Source organism: Gambusia affinis, linkage group LG12, assembly GCF_019740435.1.
Source record: "Gambusia affinis linkage group LG12, SWU_Gaff_1.0, whole genome shotgun sequence".
NCBI classification, from domain to species: domain Eukaryota; kingdom Metazoa; phylum Chordata; class Actinopteri; order Cyprinodontiformes; family Poeciliidae; genus Gambusia; species Gambusia affinis.
Genome location: NC_057879.1, coordinates 12,186,895 through 12,207,140, shown reverse-complemented (window position 1 = coordinate 12,207,140; position 20,246 = coordinate 12,186,895). Strand labels below are relative to the sequence as shown.

The 20,246-nt window shown below is 39.2% G+C and overlaps 1 protein-coding gene across 3 annotated transcripts; it reads right to left on the bottom strand.

The window, feature by feature from the left end:
• Positions 1–108: 108 nt before the first annotated feature.
• On the bottom strand, positions 109–17,619 carry vwa5b2 (von Willebrand factor A domain containing 5B2). 3 transcript variants are annotated; one of them, XM_044135005.1, is made up of 20 exons: positions 14,560–17,619; positions 13,953–14,171; positions 12,854–13,079; positions 12,603–12,760; positions 11,133–11,264; positions 10,915–11,039; positions 10,639–10,815; positions 10,425–10,535; positions 9,168–9,370; positions 8,581–8,695; positions 7,610–7,795; positions 7,088–7,304; positions 6,673–7,004; positions 6,346–6,583; positions 5,616–5,951; positions 5,384–5,521; positions 4,797–4,925; positions 4,258–4,363; positions 3,928–4,051; positions 109–3,261 (listed from the first exon to the last, which is right to left on the bottom strand). In XM_044135005.1, the coding sequence occupies exons 1-20, from the start codon at positions 14,696–14,698 to the stop codon at positions 2,500–2,502; spliced, it is 4,173 nt and encodes a 1,390-aa protein (XP_043990940.1). In that variant the 5' UTR covers positions 14,699–17,619; the 3' UTR covers positions 109–2,499. The 3 variants fall into 3 exon arrangements, with proteins under 3 accessions (XP_043990940.1, XP_043990941.1, XP_043990942.1); XM_044135006.1 differs by lacking the exons at positions 12,603–12,760; positions 12,854–13,079; XM_044135007.1 differs by lacking the exons at positions 13,953–14,171; positions 14,560–17,619 and having other exon boundaries at positions 12,603–12,776; positions 12,854–13,017.
• Between the last annotated feature and the right edge of the window lie 2,627 nt (positions 17,620–20,246).

Here is a 20,246-nt window from a genome sequence, read left to right as displayed (position 1 = left end):
CAGTGCGTATTCATAATTATCACAATGCATTTGCGTTATTCAGGATACAAAAATTATTAATGTTTTGTCTCAGGTCAATTTTATTTTAAAAAGGAAATTGCTGATCATTTACCTTCTTGGCGTTTATGGCTTTGTTCATTTTGTACCCATCTTTCCGGTGAAGCAAAAAGACAAGTCTGAAAAGGACCACAGTCCTTATCAGACACTTCATCTTTTTGATGAACTAAAGCGTTCCCAAACTTCTTGCACCCTTGGTTTCGTAGTAACTGCAAGAATTAATATCAGCCATACTTGAAGTCCTTTTTTGTACTAGTAGCCTACTATACATTATTTTAATTTTAAATTTAGTCATTTAATTTACCACATTGTTATGAATTTATATTGCTTATGGTCGTATTTGTATTTAGTAATATTTAGACCTTGGATGGAGTAGCTTGTCAGCAAATAAGCAAGTTCCTATTGGGATCCATAAATTCTATTCTATTCTATTCTAGAGAAATAGGGTTATATAACTCAAATATACAATATCTACCAGTGGGAGGTCACTGAGTGTTTTGGTTTGATTAGGAGTTCTAATGTATCACATTTTGTAATAGTAGCTCAAAATCAATGGATATATGAGATATTCAGACTTAAATTAACTTAAAACTTTAAAAAAATGTTTACTAAAGATTTCAGCATTTTAATACAGGGTTCCTGTTCAGTCTTAAAATGTATGAAGCTTGCCCAGATTTTCCAGAAAAATAAATATACGTCCTTTGTCCTGTCATCCACTAAGGGCCCCTGGTGTCTGTTTCCAGTGTTCATTGGATGAGAGGAGGGGTTCACCTGGACAGGTCTGCAGGCATCTATTCTGCTCACACTCATACCTAAGGACAAATAGTTTACCAAGTACCCCAGTAGTCATATTTTTGTTCTGTGGGAGAAAGTTGGAGCACTATTTTGTAGATGTGAACTGACTGAATCCAGACAAATAAAACACAGATTAAAACTTTTATTCCTTTTGTACACAGTACAACAAATGCTTAGCTTCCATTATGTTGTATTATTATGTTGATTGTGTGAGCTAAACTTTCATCAGTTTATCTAATAACCAACATGACAATCATTGACTGATTCTTTGTTTGGCATAGTACACATAACATAGACTTTAAGCTACAGTCTAAACTACGAAAAGCTTATTTAGATGGTCAAGGCATTCTTGTGTTTGCATAAAGCACATTTATAATAAAGGTCACTTTTGTAAATTGGGGTGGATTTGGCACTGATTTACAGTATCAACTAATAAAGTACAGCTTTTGTTATCCAGTCATAAAAAAGTAAGACACCCTACAATAGCCTATGTCTCTTTCTATTGAGCTTGGACATTTGGATATTTCATATCAGATAATTCAAGTAATATACATCAGATAAAACTAAAAAAAGAGAAAAGAAATACATTTCATACAAAATGAAATAAAAATGCTATTTCTGATTAGGAATGAATTAGGACTTCCTCACATTTATTACTTTATATCAAGTTCAAATGACTGGAACATTGTTAGCCAACATTTTCAAGGCAATTTGCCCAGTTTAAACCTCAGTCATTTATATTTGGTGTGATCCTGTCTGTTGAAGTGAGAGTGAACACAAATTTGAAACTGCACAAGTTGTACTCACGGGATTTGTTAAAAGAAAAAGCAAGTGTCTTTTGCTCTCTTAAGAAAAACAGAAAGCCAGAAGCCTTAATTTGGTAATGGAGAATGCAGACAAACACCAGGGCTTCTGGAATAATGTTCTTCGGACAGATGAGTTTATATGAAATGTATTTGGGCATCAGAAGAGAGGATATGATTGGCATGAATCAAACACAGCATTCTAGGAAAAGAACCTCATGTCAACTGTGAAGCGTAGAGGTGGAAGTGTCATTATTTGAGGATGCTTTGCTATAGCAGGACGTGGCAGCTCACCCTTGCAGAATTCCACCATGTATCAGAGGATGCAAGACTTAAAATAAAAAAAAAAACTAAAGACGAAGCAGAACTGGTCCTTACATAATGACAGTGAATCAACAGTGAATTCACCAAGGACCATTAAGAAATAGAAAGTCAAAGCCCAGATCGGATTTTTGTGAGACATTGTGGAGTGACTTGAAACCCCTCAATCATATCTCAGCTGAATATGAGGAGTGGGACAAACTTTCCTCAGAGCAATGTCAGAGACTGGCAGGTGGATACAAGCAGTGACTGAAGTCATTTCAGTCAAAGGGGCAAAGACTAGCTTTTATTTAGTGGGTGGAGTGTTCTAACTATTTGCTCATTTATTTCCTTTCTTTAATAAGGAAAACAATTTTCAATTTTGCTTACTTATAAACACTTTGTTTTATAAAAATTTCTTGCTAATTATAAATCAGCATGTGAACATTTCTAAAAAAAAAAAACTAAAATAAAAAAATAGTTGGGGTGTCCTAATTTTTCCACAAGACTGTGGATCTGTTCTTGTACCTCTGAACTGACTGTCTCACATATTATTGGGGTTATAACACAGCATGTTGAGCTTGATGTTTTCATCCCAGTGGCGCAGCAGCAGAAACAGCTGTCTGGCTGCTCCTCGTAGCCCTGCAAGGTCCACTCTCTCTGGCAGTTTCTGACAGCGCAACCAGAAATCTGCTTTTGCTGCCACCAGCTCCCACTCCATGAAGTAGCCAGCACACCGGTGCTCCAGCCACGCCAGAGCTACAGCGGTGGCCCAGGTGGAACCTTCTAGATCTTCCTGAGCCAACTGGCTGCTACCCTGGAGGTCTGCTAGCTCTGCTGAAGTCCCCTCGTATATATCAGTCTCTGAACCACGGCCGCTGTCTGCTTGTCCAAGGCTGTGACTGTGAGAGGGGCCAATATGCAGCTCCATGGATCCCTCCTCAGAGCTCGGGAGATCAGGGGGAGAGATGACAGGGTCTCGGTCCGACAAATGTTTTCGCAGAAGCCTCGACTCCAAAATCAAAGGGTTGTCTACTGGAGTGTGGTGGAAGGGAGGAGCACCCGGTTTGGCCAGAGAGCACGAGGAAGGAGAAAAGGTGACATGGTGAATCGTGGGAGCACCTGGAGGCTTGGCAGAGGTGGACAAAGAGGGAGCGCTGGGAGAAGTGCAGCGAAAAGCTGGGCTGAGGCTACTTCGGTGAAGGCTGTAAGGTGATGCTCTCTTAAGGCGGTCCAGGGGGATTTGGACACACTCTGAGTACATCGCCGTCAGGAGAAAAGCCCCTGATGCAAGCTGTAAATGCACCTAAGAAAAGGACCATAAATTAGTGTTAAGACCAATGAAAAAGACACACTGGACACACTGTTAAGAATATGCACTCAATACGTGGCTTGGGATCCCTTTCATTTTGACATATAAGAGGCAAAGTTTGCTTTAACAGCAGCCTTAACAGGAGAAGAAGGCCCAGCAAAGACTATACTTATCAAAGGCAACTCAAGGAGCACAACCTGCCAGAGGAGCTGCTGGTCCTTGTTTACACCAGCCTTATTCAGTCTGTTGGGTGCACAACCATCACTATGAAGTTTAGCTCATCCACAAAACAGGACAGGTTCAAACTGCAATAGATGATTAGGTTTGCATAGCGGTACCTTTTAGGGGGGAAAAGCTCTGACAATTCTAATTCCACAATTTATTTATTTGTTTTTTGTTCCTAGAAATAAAAAAAAAATGGGGACCTGTCAATTACAAAATTAATCATATTATATTTTCGAAGATTGTTTTTAGCAGTAAAAATTAAATGTTACCCCTCCCAGTTTTTCTCCAAGAGAGGTGGGTAGACTGTGAGATGTATGTAGTATCTAATAGCATAGAGCAATGTGAATGTAATGCCATTAATACATTATCAATTACACCATGTTTAAAAATAAAAACTAAATATTGTGGCTTGTACTGGATGTAGATCCACCTCACCAGGGGCTGGTAGTCTGGAGTTTCACTCTCTGGCTGTTTGTCGGTCTCTGCTGATAGACAGTGAGATTTGAGGGGAACCTGCTTTCCGGATGAAATAGAGGACCTGAGTCGACCCAGCTGGAACCTGCAAAAACCAAAACATTTTACCTTGAAAATAACGCAAGTACAAAAGAGACTTGAACAGCAAATGATTAATGATACCAAAATAATTGTGCCTAAAATGTTAGTTGTGCTGGAGTCTATTTAGGGCCTACATTTATGAGTCCTCTATCACCCATCTGACACTGAATTTCACATATTGTTTCACAAAGATTACAATATTAACTTTACCTGGTACTAAAGAAGCTCTCCATTGACTTGCTCTCTATAGATCGCTGTGAACGATTGCACGACATCCCTGTTGTTACAGTAGCCATGGAACAGAATCCACCTGCATCTGAGATAGGATTGGTGAAGGAAAACATTAAACAAGAATGTTTCAAACATGGTGTGAATATTAGATTTATTCTAAAATACATAGTTATGATGGAATTTTACTTTAAAAATAATTCATACTGTATTTTTTTTTTTTTTTTTTTGAGCATGCAGGTTAATATTACACTAAAATGAGTTTGCTGACGAAACTCATTTTGCTGACGAAAAATGAGTTTATTTATTTAAAAATTTGTGTATTTTGCAATTTCCTAGACTGAAGGTTTTGTGAAGTAAGAGAAGTGTCTCTTGAGTGTCATCATTGTTTTCAATATTCACTAATTTTACAAGATGTAAGCTTACAGAAGTGTCACCTCTATTTGAAAGAAACTCAAAGACTGATATAAAGTTTGGTTAAAAGAAGAAGTAGGTGCTGGTATCTTTTTGGTGCGGTCTACCTGTAAAGTTCCAGGTGTCTTCAGCCTCTTCACTTTCGCCGCTGATCCGCCGTCTTCCCAGACCGGCAGAATAGACCCTCTGCCTGCGACCTCCAGGTTGAGAAGATTGCCTGGTCCCCATATGAATCCCTACATGAACAGGGAAATACAGGAAAAGCATAACCAGCAATCTGACATCTGAATTATAACACGATCCTCATCTTTTTACCCATATAGTTCATGACCCTATAACATGTCTATTCAGTAAGCTGTCTAACAAGTCTGCCCATAAATGCTAATTCAGAAACAGGTTGTTTCTCCCTTGTGCTCTCATATTTTTACCATTTCTGAGAAAGTCCAAGTATTTCTTGGACTTTCTCAGATACAGTCAGTGGAATTTTATTTGATAGACCAATGCAAGATGGCTCATAATTTTAAAGTGAAAGAACAGGGATAGAAAGCCAACAATGTGTAGAAGAACCCTCTATAATTTCATCTGCATGCCTTTTTGGGTTTGCTTCTTCAAGCGTTGCACATTTGGTCCAAACAACACTGTCAAAAAGTGAAACAATGAAGCTTTTCATAGCCAATGTAACTTCATAACATACCTGTGTTTCGGACGTCTGTGCTCTCTGCCAAGCCTTTGCTTGTGCTGCCATTGGTGATGGTGAAGGCTGTGTACATGCATATGATGTTACAGTGCTTGCTTGTCTGAATAGCCTTCATACGATACCGTTTACCTGACCCTGAATGGAAATAAATGTAAGTGACAACACATTTATTTCCGTTGCCACATAAATAAATAAATGTGACATTGATAGCGTGTGTAACGATCATCACCATGTCCAGTTTCGTTCTCTTTTTCTCCCAGCTTTTCAAAGTCCCTTATTACTGAGCGAGCCGTCAGGTGGTGAATGATCTCCTCCCATGGCTTTCCTACATCGTCCCCACCAATTCTACATTCATTGACTCCAGTGGTGTCCTGGTCTTCCGGTGGCCAGAGATGTCCCGTGTCCACAGTAACCTCCCAGGACACAGGTTTGCCACTCAGCAGACCATGAATGAGGGAGCAACACTGACCTGGGGGAGGATCTTCAGGCTGAGCAGCAGTAAATAGATACTCTGGGTCAGTGAGGCTGTCCCAGTCCAGGGGTGAAGCAGGAAACAGGAGTCCGTCTGGAGGATCCAAAAGAGAAAAGGGTTGCAGCGCTGTGTTGTGTGGATATTTTGCTACAATATGGACAATTGTACTTCTCACAATAAATGGCGTTATGAGGAAATGTGTGTAAATATGAAAGAAACAGCTATCAGTCAGGACCATGAACCTTTGGTGCAAATAGGTCTTTAAAATGGACAATCAAACAAAATATACTGCCCAAATTGTTAAAAGGTGACTTAAGGTCAATACATTCATTGTTTTGGAGTGATCACTGAAAAGATTTGACATGATTTACTGTTGTATGCTCAGACAAAAAAGATGACTTTTTAAAAGTTGTGTATTGATACCTGGTTTAAACTATGTGATGAAACTGAATTAGGAAAAGTATCTTTTGCGCTCTTTCTTACTCACTGGAGTCAGTCAGGCTTCTGTGGGAAACTGTCCCTCTTGATGAAGGCCTTGTTTCTCCCTCACTTTCATCCAACCGTCCTCCAAGAGTCTGGTCAAAGGAGACCCTTTCAAGAGCTCTCCGGAGGCGATGCATTTCCAGTTCACCCTGTGGTGATGAAAAACTCCTTGCTGCCATTGTAGAACGAGCTAATGCTTTCTGTCTCCTTCGAGACTCCTCGTTTCCACCCAGATGCACATTCTGATGGCACAAAAACAAAAATGAAGGAAGTCCAAAATAAGTTTAAACTGTCAATCTAATTGAGCAATGGGTAAAACATTTATTCTCACATTTTTAGCAACATTGTCAGGAGTTTCCGCTGAGAGGTTTTGTTGCCATGCTGGGTCCGCCCAGCGAGATAAGGATGATGGCTCTGGAGGGGCCATCCTCTCAAGGCCTTGTGGTAAAGACCCTGTTTCCAATACCGGACCAGAGGAGTGGGTATCAGAAAGAAAGCCCCCACCTGCAGAGTCAGAGCTTGAGGCATGAATGTGTACGTGGGACTGTTTCTGAAGACTTCGCTCGCTGCTCAGGGAGCAGTGAGTGAGAACGTACTGCTCCTGAATGTAGGAGCTCTGCTGAATCCTCTGCCTTATATCGCTGGACCAATCCAGCTCCACACCTGGTTTGGACAGAAAGACAGCTGTGAAACACCATGGAAACAATGTCTCCAGATCAAAATCAGCTCAGTGACCTGTGTATCACCTGGGCTTAATCCAAGGTCAGTGTCTCTGGCACAAGAAAACTCAGAAGAAATTTCTCTTGAAATTTCTCTCAGAGCCTCCTCCAACTCGGTTCTGTCGGAGTGCATCACCACAGGCATGAGCTCAGATGAAGGAGGCGGTGAAAGCTCATCATTCGAATGGGTAAAAACAGAACCCACGGAGTCACGGTGCACACCTCTGCAGTCCCTTTCTTGGCACTAAATAAAAAACAACAAAAATGTGTGCACATACTTTTACCTTTTGAGGTTTCTTAACATTGTGTAGACTTACAATAAGAAACATCAACAGATTTGCTTTGGATTTTATGTAAAACCAACAGAGACTTTTGTCTACTTGTGAAGTGGATTATTCATATATTATACGTGGTTGTATATGAATTAACAAATAGGATGCTGTAAGTATTCACTCTGTTTTTCTGTGAAAAGGCAAGCTAACATTTTTTTTGTGAATCACCTGTGAATGTACAAAACGTCAAACTCCAAATCAAATCGTGACACCATACCTCTGTCTTCTTTGCTTTGAAATTTGTCATGTCATAAAGAGTGCAGTATCCAACTAGGCGATCTCCGGGGTACAAAGGAGGAATTTCATTGGGTGAAAGGAGGGCCTCCATGTTCTCTGGCAGGTACCAGTCAATCCGAACATCCGTCAGAACAGGTTCAAAGGCCTTCTTTAGAGACTTGATTAACTACAGCAGAGTTCAGAACCATATCACAATAAGTTCAGGATTCAGTTGTGGCTACTGCACCAAGATAAATAACGACCGTAGTCAAAACGTGAGGTTCTCAGACCATCATGCTCTGACCACACCACAATCTCAACTGGTCAGACACCAATTCTCTAGAATTATCTCCATTGAACGTTTTCATTACATACTTCTGTTTTGCATTAAATTAGATATCATTACATTTAATCTCATTGCCCTGTTTTTTTTCCTACTTGCCATCAGACTGCTGAAATCTTAACTGGACTGCACTCGAAAACTGGTCTCCACTTCATACCTTGCACATGTACATAGCTAAATAACTTCTATTTTACTGTCATTCCTGCACTTTAAATTTATATTTATATTTTATATTGTATTTTATTTATTCTGGAGTAACCTCATTGGAACCTCAAAACATTGTCCTGAGCCGCATGCAACAAAATTTCGTTCTGTATACACCCCTGTGCATACAAAATGACATTAAAGTCAGTCTAAGTCTAAGTCTAAGTTTTTGCTTTTCTTCTCAAATGTTTCTTTGTATTTTGTTTTTTTATGATTATTATTGTAGTTAATAGTATTCTAGTTTTAAGACATTTTTGTATGAATTGACTCGGAAGAAACTGACCAAAGCCTTTGTCATCTAGAATATTTAACTGGTCATGTGATGATGAAAATGTCAGGTCGATTTAAAAATAGCAAGAATTTAACAGTAGCTGCTGTGTGGTTCATGTTTCGCCAGAAGATGGCAGTGCTGTGCTGGTGTTGACCTTGGGCTGGAGTCTTTCTTCATCATCGAAGAACTCTGTGGTCCCCCCAGTCAGTTTGGCAATTCCCTGAAGGAGTCTCCTGCAAGCTCGGGGACCGAGGCCGAGGCCAAAGCATCTAGAGAGGCGATCCGGATATTAAAGAGTTGGATTTTAAAACAACAAACATGCACACACTCACATCTGATTGCAATATTAACTGCAATCAGGTTTGAGAATAAGGAACAACAAACAAGTGCGCATGTTTCAAAGAGACAGCTAAGATCCCTTGGAGAAAGTCAGTCCACCAGGAGAATACCAATGAGGTGGAAACGGAGTTATTCTGCTCGGGGGGAAATTGATGGGCGTGACTCTTACTGCAGAGCGGAGCACTTAACGGGATTACTGGGCGGGGCTGATTTATTTATTTATTTGTTTCCTTTTTCACTTTCTCAGCTCAATTCTGCAATATGTGCCCCACCTTTTTTATTTCTATTTTTCTATCTCCACAACATTTCCGTCATTTCACCTGTGATTTTTCGACAGTGTGACATAACACCCCCTCATTCAAACATTGTTTTCCTTTCCATGTTTTCACATGGTTTCCATACCTGCCAGCACATGTGTTTCTGCGAACCAACTCCAGCACCTTAGCCACATTGTTGATGGAGCCGTCAGTGATGATAAAGACCTGCCGTGGATAAGAACGCTGCATGGGCTGCTGGTAGAGCCAGGACAGCGCCCCCTGAAGGTTTGTCCCGCGCATATCCGCTCTCATCCTCTGGATGTACTCATAGGCCTGCATTAGAGTCACCTGGATGTATGGAGTGCATAAAAATGTGGATGCAATCAGATTTGTTGTTAAGCAATAGATGACACCTGTTCCAATTGACTGCCAGAACAATCAGCAAATTAAAATGTTCTATTGTTTGATGTTAAATGCTCATATGAGAAAATAATTGAATCAGACTCTCTCTAATAAGGACAGCACCCACATATAGCTTAGCACCTGCTTTAGTACAATCTGTAGAAAAACATCCCTGGTAGAAAGGGAGCCAGAAGGACAGCTCGAGTGAAAATGCATGAAAGGCCACCATATGGTGTGGAGAATGTGCAAAGACTATTTGTTCTTCCAGTCCCTGGTCTGGATTAAACCTGATACTCTGCTACTAAGGCAACCCAAGAAGAAACGCTGTGGCCAGATTGGAGAGCAGCACAAATCGTCCAGCGTGATTAAACAACATCGACATTCAGGTTACAAGAACTAAATGATGCATGCATGTTCTCTCGCATAAAAAAGAAGAATTTACGACATGTTTTTTAAGAAGTGATGGATCTTGTGAACTCACTGTATGCGTCTTACTGGCTTAGAGTGAAGGTCATTGCCACTTTTCTTAGCATCTCTAGTGAAGTTGTTTTAAAGCTTTAAAGCTTTAAAATAGATTCATATTTACCACTGTCAGATAATCTCACAGTGGTAATTTTAGTGAGAACTTTAGTAGCAAGCTAAACTGTAATTTCAGCCCAATTCTTTAATGGGTAAATCAAATCCTGTCTCCAGAAAACAAACCCTTTATCCACCAAGACAACTTAGTGTCTTCTCTTGTAGCACTTCAAGGATTAAGCGTAATGAGCTTATATCTACTCTATAGAGGTTTTGCTTAAAAAAATCTTAACACTAAATATTTCTCCCCATCGAATTCAAAGGCTCAAAATAAAGGTTAGATTTGAGGATTGCCCACAATAGAATATTAATATAGGTGAAAACTAAATATATTGACTTAGGGGGTGCGAATCAATGCGACTGACCTGATAAATCAGACACTGATAGGAAACATTCCTGATAAACATCACTGTGTAAAACTAACATCAGTGCAGAGCTTGCTGGAGGTAAACAGAGGCTTGATGGTGGTCCCAAAGCCAGCTATGTTGAGCATCGTACCAGTGGGTAGACTCTTCAGGGCCACAGCCATGGCTTCCTGAGGAAGCAACACATTGCAGACAGCTTGGCATGACATCAAGACACATTCTACCTCAAAATCTAAAATAAACTACTTTCTGACAGATTTCAGTGCATCTGACCTTCACACGTTGTATGTTAGTGCCACTCATGCTGCCGCTGCGATCGATTAGGAACAGCAACTCTCTGGTAGCTTTGTGCAGCTCCAGAGGCTCGGACAGTAAGTCAGGACAGAAGTTGAGCATGAGGACGGGGCTGCAGAGGATGTCTTTGTGGTATCGTCTACGGATGTACTCCAGCTTCCCAACAGCAAAATTATCACATGGAGGTTAGATGGACATAAATATAAAATAAATATGCAGATGAGATTTAAAAAAACATTCGTAAGAATATCTTACCCTTCTCTCAGGGTCTGAGTCTTTGCGTGTGTATCGAATGTAATCTCGGCGAGAGCAGATCTGTTGTTCATACTGGCTGAAGGACAGTCTGCCTTTCTCCAGGATGACCAATGGACTGTGAGGTTCTGTGGAAGGATGATACATTTCAAGAGGTAACCTCATGCTTATAAATCAGGATGTGTTTCCAAACATTTCACTGGCAGATTATCTTTACTCACCACTGAGGTGCAATATTATCTCTATGTGTCTATCGTACGGATGCTCCTGAGCCAAAGTAATATAAGTGGCAGATGCACTTTGGGCACTAGGATCTGCATCTGCTCTCAGAGCATGTGTAGGGCTCTCCAAGCCTAAAACAAGGTAAAGTGTCATCAAAGAGAAAAAAAAAATATTATGATGATTATTTTAGTGGACATACATTGCTTTGTTGAAATATTCAGGTGGAGGAGGTGGGTAGAGGGATTGTATGTGGTAGACCAACAAACAATAATGGAATGGAAAAAATATCAAAGTTGGTTTTCCTTTTTTTTTGACAAATAGAAACTTGGACAGTGTTGCGTTCAGCCCCTTGGACTTACTACTTTGGGGAACTTTTTAGAACATTTTGCTGAGTTTACACCTCGTTACAGCAATGTTGCTCGTTTCTCTATTCCAACGTTGCTCATACTCAGTCTGATCAAGTCACATATATTCAATTGCATGAAGATTTGGAGTGTGAGTTGGACTTTCGAAAACATAAATATCCTTTGACCTAAAACATTCCATTGTAACTTTAGCTGTATGTTCATGCTCGTTGACCTGCTGGAAGTGAATCTCCAGACCGGGTTCTACCAGGTTGTCCCTAAAGCGTCATACAACTACCATCAACAGAAGTAACACATAATATTTTGTATGTAGGCCAAAAAGTTTAACTTTGGCATCATTTAAGCAGTGCGCCTTGTTCCAGATGTTTGCTGGGTCCTCAGCATGGCCTGTCACAGACTTTGCTGCTCTTCCATTAGAGCCAGATTTAAGGAGTAAATGAGTAATAATTGTCCTTTTAAGATATTTTACTCTTCTTGTGGAATTTGCTCAGTCTCTCTCCTTGAAGTTATCTAATCACCATGCAATTAGAAGATGTGATTAGAACCATGTGATTAGAAGAGTGATTAAAAGTGTTCTGAGAGATGTTAAACGGTTAGATTATCTTATATCCCTGCTTTAAACTTCTCCACACCTTCTTGATGATATTTGTTCACTAATATTCTCTAAAAAACAACTGTAGCCTTCACAGAACAGATGTATTTGTTCTAAGATTAAATTACATACAAGTACTACATATTAGAAAGGGGATTTCTCGAGACAGTTGGTATGCAGTGTATTTTATTTCTGATTTTTAGAGTAAATAAGGCTGAATCCAAGAGTGTGGTTCTGTTTTCAGGTGACATGATGAAATATGAGACGAAATCAAAGAGTGAAAATATATTTTCCCAGGTAATTTAGTCAGAATCCGCAGGGGAAGATTTTACTAGCTAATCGTTTTCCTCCTTATACTTCAGATTTTTTTGCGTTGGCAATGTTGTGACTCAGGTTTTTCTCTGCAGCTCAATAATTAAATTTTGACGTGAGACTGCCTCCTGTTCCAGCATGTCATAATCATTTAGTCAAGAACTACAGAATCAGACTTATTTCAGAAGACAAGACAGTACCAGCCAGCAGACAGGCGCCTCTAACCAGCAGCTGGAAGTTGAGTTCATACGGTGCCAGATTGACAGCAGGACTGGAAAAGAGCCCATGAGAGCACTGCTGCTCAGAGTCTACAGCCCGATCCTGCTTCCCCGAGGTAGCACCAAAACAGCTGGTTGCTCTAAAACAAGAAATGACTTAAACAAGTTATCAATCCATGACACACCTATTACATGTTTCTATTCACATTGTCAAAACAAGCAAATATAACTACCCAGTTTCCTCAGACTTTCCTCCATTTTCACTTTTGCTTGCAGTCAACTGGCCAGTTACAACCGGAGTAAGCAGTGTTGGATAGACGATACGGATAGCTCCATTTTCCAAAGTAGGGAGTTCTAGTGTGGTGCTGATGATGACAGACACTATGTCCATAGGGTCAATAACTCCACAACCCACAATGAATGTGGTTCTTTCCAGGTCTTCATCCAAAATCAGGTGTCCTTAGAGCAAAATACTGACACCAATAAAATATTCCAGACAGAAACTGTCTTGTCATTTTTAATCTCTCCACCACCAAAAATAAAGACCTGATTATTTCAGGAGCAAAATCTGCACAAGACTTGAATGGGCTGCAAAACCAGTCAGCAAGCAGCTTGGGGGAAAGGTGACAAGTGTTGGTTTGATTATTAGGAAGTATCTTAAAGTGACCATCAATCACCTTTCATGAAAGATCTTGGAACATGGAGTGAAGGATGGGTCCATAACCACAAGGGAGAAGCTTGCTAATGATGCTAAGGCAGTTTGGACCACAGTCTTAAAGAAACCCAATTCAAGAGCAGTAGTTATGCTTTGAAAAATGGAAATCTTTTTGCAGTGGCACATTTGCAAATGAACATCCAAATGATTTAGACAAAGCGTCAGACAAAGTATGAAAAAAGAAGCTTTTTGGCATCAACTTGACTCAAAGTTGATGCCAAAGAACACAATCCCCACAGCATGGAGATGGAAACTTTGTGCTTTGGTCCTGTTTTTCTTTTACAAGGTACTGGAAGACTTTACCAAATTGATGGGAAAATAAGCAGTACAGACAACAAAACAAAACAACTCACAATGAGGGATTACAATTACAAGAAACATGGAATGTCATTCTCTTTGGAGTTTTATTGCTGAACCGTTTCAGCAACAAGCAAAGAGATGGCTTGTTTATATCTTCTCAAATCTGGATTTATCGAAATAGAATTATTTATGTCTGTTTGAAAATTATTTTGGTAAAAAAAATATGCAAGTAAAAATCATCTTCAAAGGATCCCTAAAGTTTCTCATATGACAACCACATGAATTGATCCCTCTTTCACTGTCTCTCTCGTCCTCACCGTTGGTGCATTGCATGTCCAGGCCAGAAATCCCGCAGCAGCATCTCCACTCCTGGCCGCTTCCGTAGTGTCCATCAAGACCAGATCCAGGGCAGCACTCCAAACAGCAGTCCTTCAGCTTTCCTCTGCTCTGGATCTGCACTCCCACCAGCCGCCCTGCAATCATGGCCTCAAAGCCCACCACAACCTCCTTTTCCTCAAGAGGATACACAAACACACCTGAACACAGAGAGACAGCAATGCCGGATTGTGAAAGAATCTCTTGGCAAATCCTCTGAACTAAACTGTGAATACATGAAGTAAAAAAAACACAGCAGTTTGAGTTATCTCAAACTGCTGTGTTTTTTTACTTAAATAAAGAAATTACTCGTTTTTCACAAAAACGAACTTTGTTGCATTAAATGATATAACTTTCATGATCTTAAAGGACAGGGCATATCTGGAGTGTTCCTCAGGGATCTGAACTTATATCGCTACTTATTTCTTACAATTTCCAGCAGATATTTCTAGAAAAGTCTCTTTACAAAATATCGGATTTCCCCATAAAACTTAGAAAAAAACTACTGCAACACAAACCATAGCTTTAAGAGCTTTACCCAAAACTCACCTTCCACAGACTCTGTGTCAGCATTGGCGTACGTGAGTTGTGCAGTGATGCCCATGGAGCAACCATTGGCACAAGACTTGATGCATGAGGCCTTCAGCAACAATGGCTCCCACGTAGAACGGTTTCTCAGGCCCACCATGTTTCTTCAGTATCAGAAAAAACCTTCAATGCGCTGAAAGCATTGAATTACAGCCACAGAGCTCAGAGATACAGAAGGGGAGAACTATGTGAGCTTGCATTTAAAGTCTGTCATTTTAACTCATCAAACAATCATGATAATCTTTGTTCATCAGAAGCAAGCTGAGAGCATAAAAAATGAACAAGTTCACTTTTGACATTTATATGCAGGCCAGGATGGTTCATATAAGCATAGATTGTCTGTTGAACATGCAGCCATCCTGTCACCTGTTCTGCAGCTCTTAGCAACCACCTCTGACAGATTGTGCAGAACAGGTTTGGTCAATCATTAACGTCGTCACTTATTACCCTATGCATCAGCTTTGCAATCAGTGGCCTGTTAGTATGCAAACCCATGTGTCCCTGCAAATAAGGTCTCAACTTCACTCTTAACTCCAATATATACAATCTTAGTCGATGTGTACAGAATTATTCAGGATTATCTACCACTTAACATCTTCAGGAGCAACAGGTGCTGAGATGGGTGTACAGATTAACAACCCAGTGGTGTGTGTGTGTGTGTGTGTGGGTGCATGTGTGTGCGCGTGTGCGTGTGTGTGTGTGTGTATTTGCTGTGAACCAAGAAATGGTCTTCTCACATCTACCTTTGTAACAAGATCAACAGCAACCATCTGGCTGCTGCTCTCTCAGCTCATATCAAGCTAATAAATACCTGGTTTGTTAAAGTGCAATGAACTGCTGCTGTTTGAAAGTTACAAAAGACGATTTGATCCTGTAAGGTACCTCGGCTCTCTGAGTCACACGATGAAGTGATGAATACTTGAAAGACGACTACATCTTCTAGTGGTTGTGATTATGTGGCAAATGAATAAATACATGCAATAATTATTTGTCTGAAAAAAATATAAAGTGTACTTACAAAGAAATAACTAAGATTGTGACCAGCTCAGCTATGGATTTTAATAAAGTAACTTATAGTGCAGTGAAAGAGTATTTGCTCCCTTGCAATTTATCCTGATTTTGCATTTTATCAAATAACAGTTTAAGATAATAAAAAAATAATAATATCAGACATCCCCTTAAGAACTGGTTCTGCCACTGAGTGTTTGGAATAACACCTGGTAAATAACAAGTCACAAAGCAAGCTTGCAGAATTATTTTTAATTTAGCCACACAGGACAGTTTTCAAATTTAATGTCCTCTTCTTAAGTTAACTTTTCTCTCTAATTTAAGTCTAGACTTTGACTAGGCCACTCCTTTTTTTTTTTTTTTTTTTGTTTGTTTGTTTGTTTGTTTTAAAATAATATTTTTTAGCCATTAAGAGGAAGACCTATTTGGTTTTGCAATTATGGCAAGTTGTCCAGGTACTTTAAAAAACAAAGTTTGACTGTCAGCATGATGTTCTTTTTTTCTGACCCAAGCTTTGCTGTTAAATGGGCATTTTCCTTTCCACTCTTGCCAAATGCATTTTCAGGATGAGATTGCTGCAATGTCAAAAACTCCATGCTATTGGTTGGATTACCTTAGAAGGTTTCATCAGTTGGCAAAATAAACTAAACTTGACCGCAGTGTTTAAAAATTAGAATCAAATTGTAAAGCATCAAACTGACTTTGAATTGATTTGCTGCTAATTGGAGCTATGTAAAAAAAAAACTAAATTGAGTTAAATCGGATGAGTCATTGACGCAGACTGTTAAATGGTTTTTTTTTTTTTTTTTTTTACTTTTCAGGAAAATGGTTTTCTGTGGTTTGCTGATGTCCCAAAGGCTTAGAAAAACTCCGTAGCCCTTTCTGAACTGGCAGGTGTTTGTGATGTGTTGCTTTTTGAGTTATTTTAGCCTCCTTCATGTTGTCAAGAAGCTACTGATTTAATGCTAAAGCTCTTGAAGGAACAAGGTGTGGGTGTGGATTTTGAAATGAACAAAAAAACGTGATTAATCAAAATAAATGGATGACTTACCTGTAGAGTCAATTATCTTTTCACAGAATCCCAAGTTAGTCTGATATTTTTTCTTTCTCTTAATAAATAAAATCATCATTTGAAAAAAGATTGTACTTATTCCACTTATTCACTTGTCTAAAATAGAAATCTGTCAGACATTTACTTTTTCACTCCCCTCTAAATAATCGTATTTACTGAAACATATATGTTTCCAAATTGTGACTGGGTTATCTGCATGATGTGCCAGTAATGTTCTCAGTAAACATTACTGGCACATACACAAACTACACGTAAGTAGACTCCAAGCAGGTCCCACAAAGTAAATAGTCTGAATTTACACTGTGAGCTTTAATTAATTCGTCTGATGTTTGCCTTGCATTGTTGACCAACAGTGAGGGCTGAAAAACTCTGCAGTTGCCTAATGCCGCTTACAAACCCTACATAAGAAGGAAATAAAACCTTTGGTGAACACTTACTCCACTCCTCAGTGCAATGTAAGATAATGTACACCAATGTCCGTTCTCTGCATCACTCCACCGTCTCATCAGCTCTTAGGTTTCCCAGTTATATGTAAGAAGAGTTTTCCTGCTTAGGGATGCTGCTCTCTCCCCTCTGTCCCCCTCCCTCTACAAATTTACCAGCCGTCCTGTGTTAGGAAAGTCAGTTGTTAAAGCAAATCTCAGAATCAGCAGCCGTCTTTCCAATTCACATGAGACAAACTGGACACTTGTCTATCTTCCATCTGAGGAATCTATAAATTTTATACAATTTGTTGCCAGTTTAGAGGACAAAAAAAATATATAATCGACAATCGTAGCTGTACTTAAACCTACTTTTTTTATCTTAATAAAAGTCATCTGCTTACCTGCATCCGTCCTGAACCGAGGAGCAGTTAAAAAAACTATGATCCTGAACCTGCTGCTCAGGCACAAGCTAAAACACAACGGTAAGTCAGGCAGAGTCTGCGTTTCATCCAGACAATTGGCCGTGATGGTAGCAGCACCATAATTCATGGCTAATGGCTTGGCTACAGAAAGGAGAGGAGGGGTGGGGATGGGGGTGTGTTCAGCCTCTTCCAACAGGTCAGTCAGACAGCAGCAGGCAAGGATAGGTGAAACCAATAGCATTTTAGACATTCTGTCTCCACTTTAATGGCTTCAACTCAGCACAGTGCAGCGCGAAAGTATAGAGACAGGAGTAAAAAGATATTCAGTGTTTTGTCTATTTGTGTCATACAGATGTGTATGAAATGTTCCTGTCATTTATTGTTGAACTGTGCTTTCTCACTTATGTCATACCTTTTATGTACAACACTCAGTTGCTTTCTCTTAATAAAATGGTATTTTTGAACGTTATCTTTCATTGGATTTGTTTTCTGTAACTCCTGCAGCTGCTTTTTGTGCCTGAGTGAGGCGGACGGATACAAAGAGAAAAGGAGTTCAGAATAGGTCAGAATAATGGAAGTCATCTCCTCAGTGAAGCACTCAGGGTTCTGTTTTGATGTTTGTGTTGTTTCTTCTTGAGCTACAGCTATATAGTGCCACTGTACTTTCCATTTGTTTTATTCTTTTGACAAAGTAGAAGGTAATTTGGGTGTAACATACATTCTTCCATTACTAATATGTTCTGTTTTTGGGTGGCTGTGTGTTTGTCAGATAAGTTGAAAGAGCCATTAATGTCTCCAATCTCTGTCCCATTCTGCCACCATGTGGCCTCTTTGATTTCTGGGTCCACTTTGAATTGTTATTCTTTTACTTTTTTCCTCTTTTCTCCTCTTTACTTTTCATTCTTCCTTTTTGGAAAAAATGTGAATAAACTGGAGAATGATGACAAAAATGAACAATTCTTCCTCCATTTGACAGCTGTTTACTGCATGTTTATGTTTGAGGGGGCAGGGGGTCATGCAGCCACGGAAAAGAAGCAATGTAGAATTCTTGTTCTGTGGTTTAATGTACCATGAAATACATAGAAAAGCATTGTATTTTTTTCAATGGTTGTTAACCAAATGCCAAGAAGAAAGAGTGTCAGCAATGACCTTGTAGAAGCAATTTTTGACCTCATCAATCTGCGGAGGACTTATGAGGCTTTTTAAAAACAATTGAAAGTCAATCTTTTACAGGTTAATTAGACAAACTGATGCAGGAAAAACAAAGAAGTTGATCTTTGATTCCACTCTTCAAAAAAATCCCCCCAAAAAACAAAAGCATTGTTTATGCCAAAAACATTTAAAACAGTCATAGGTTGGAAGTGGGTGTGAAATCATGCCAGTGCTACATTCTTCAGTTCTCAGAAAAAAATGCAGTAAATACAATAAAAGAATTTTGCCAGCAATTTGAATGAATTATATTTACACAAGCACAGGACGCCCTCTCGACCCTGTTGGGATAAAAAATAGTTGATCGATGGATGGATGGATATTTACAATGACACCATCAACCTTTTTTCACAATGTGGAAACCCACTTCATTTTCTACAGGGCTGAGTTAGCATGTCAAATTGTAATTGTTAGTAATAGCTGCTATCAGAAAGCCCTTATTTTCTAAAACAGAATATTGAAGCATCAAGTAGGTTTTCAGAGTTTCCTCTTGACGTCCTTTCGACAGAAGAGAGAAAAGTAGAGATGTTTGCCCAAAATTTACAATGCCGTTCACTGTTTTGAAAATGAGGAGTTTAGGTTAACAGCTGCATGAAAGCAATCCAGAAAAACTGTAACTTCAAGAGGACATGAATTTTCTCCCAAATGAGTGAAAGTAGCAGCTGTAACACTAGATGTCAGTGTTGGCAAATCAGGAGCAGCTTATTAGTAATGAACCAAAATCTCTTTTGTCATATTTCTCCTATTTCAGTTCCCTAGACATGGTGCTTTCGAGGAACCAGCCTGAACCGTTCTGTGCTTTTCCCCAACTCAAAAGGAAGTTCATTGCCTCAAGGAAATTTCTCAAAAATATTTTCTGTGTTTGTGAATCTAAAGGCTACCCAAAAGGTTCTTGTAAAAAAGTACTAGTACAAGCTAGGATAGTTCCCTGTTCTTAAATGAGAACATCACCAGTTGATTCTGAAAGATTGTGATTGCACATTAAAACTTAACAATTCATAACACTTGATAAAACAAAATCTTCTTTAGATGATTGTGAAAATCTCTTCGTCTTGTACTAAACTCCACATAGAACATCATAGCTCTATCATATCTAGTTGTGTAACTGAGGCAAACGTCAAACTGAGAAGCAAAATTAGTTACTTCAGGTGCAAAAACAAGCAACCCCCCCCCCCAAAAAAAAAAAAAAAATAGAAGAGCATCATGCTCCCTTTTTTTGATTTCTCAATAATGAACAAATAAATTAAATCCTGTCAAATACAGGTATGATCAGAAGTCATTATTAAAGAGCTGGGATGAATCTGCTCTCTAGTGGCCAAAGTACAGAAGTTATGCTGTGGATTCTACAGTTCCCTATAATACAGTTCCCTATAATATCCTTATAACATTATAGCGATATTATAAGGATATCTCCATATGCTTATAAAGCATATAGAGATATCCCTATATTATAATATCCCTATAATATTATAGGGATATAATATTATAAACTATAATATTATATTATATGTT

Bases quoted from the DNA above. Each gene is read 5' to 3' on its own strand.
- vwa5b2 (XM_044135005.1), bottom strand. From the start codon at position 14,698: ATGGTGGGCCTGAGAAACCGTTCTACGTGGGAGCCATTGTTGCTGAAG. The intron at 7,305-7,609 runs GTATGGTGTCAC...TTTTTTATTTAG, and splicing joins TCAAAGCAAAGAAGACAGAG to TGCCAAGAAAGGGACTGCAG. The intron at 4,052-4,257 runs GTAAAGTTAATA...TGGTTTTTGCAG, and splicing joins GAGAGCTTCTTTAGTACCAG to GTTCCAGCTGGGTCGACTCA.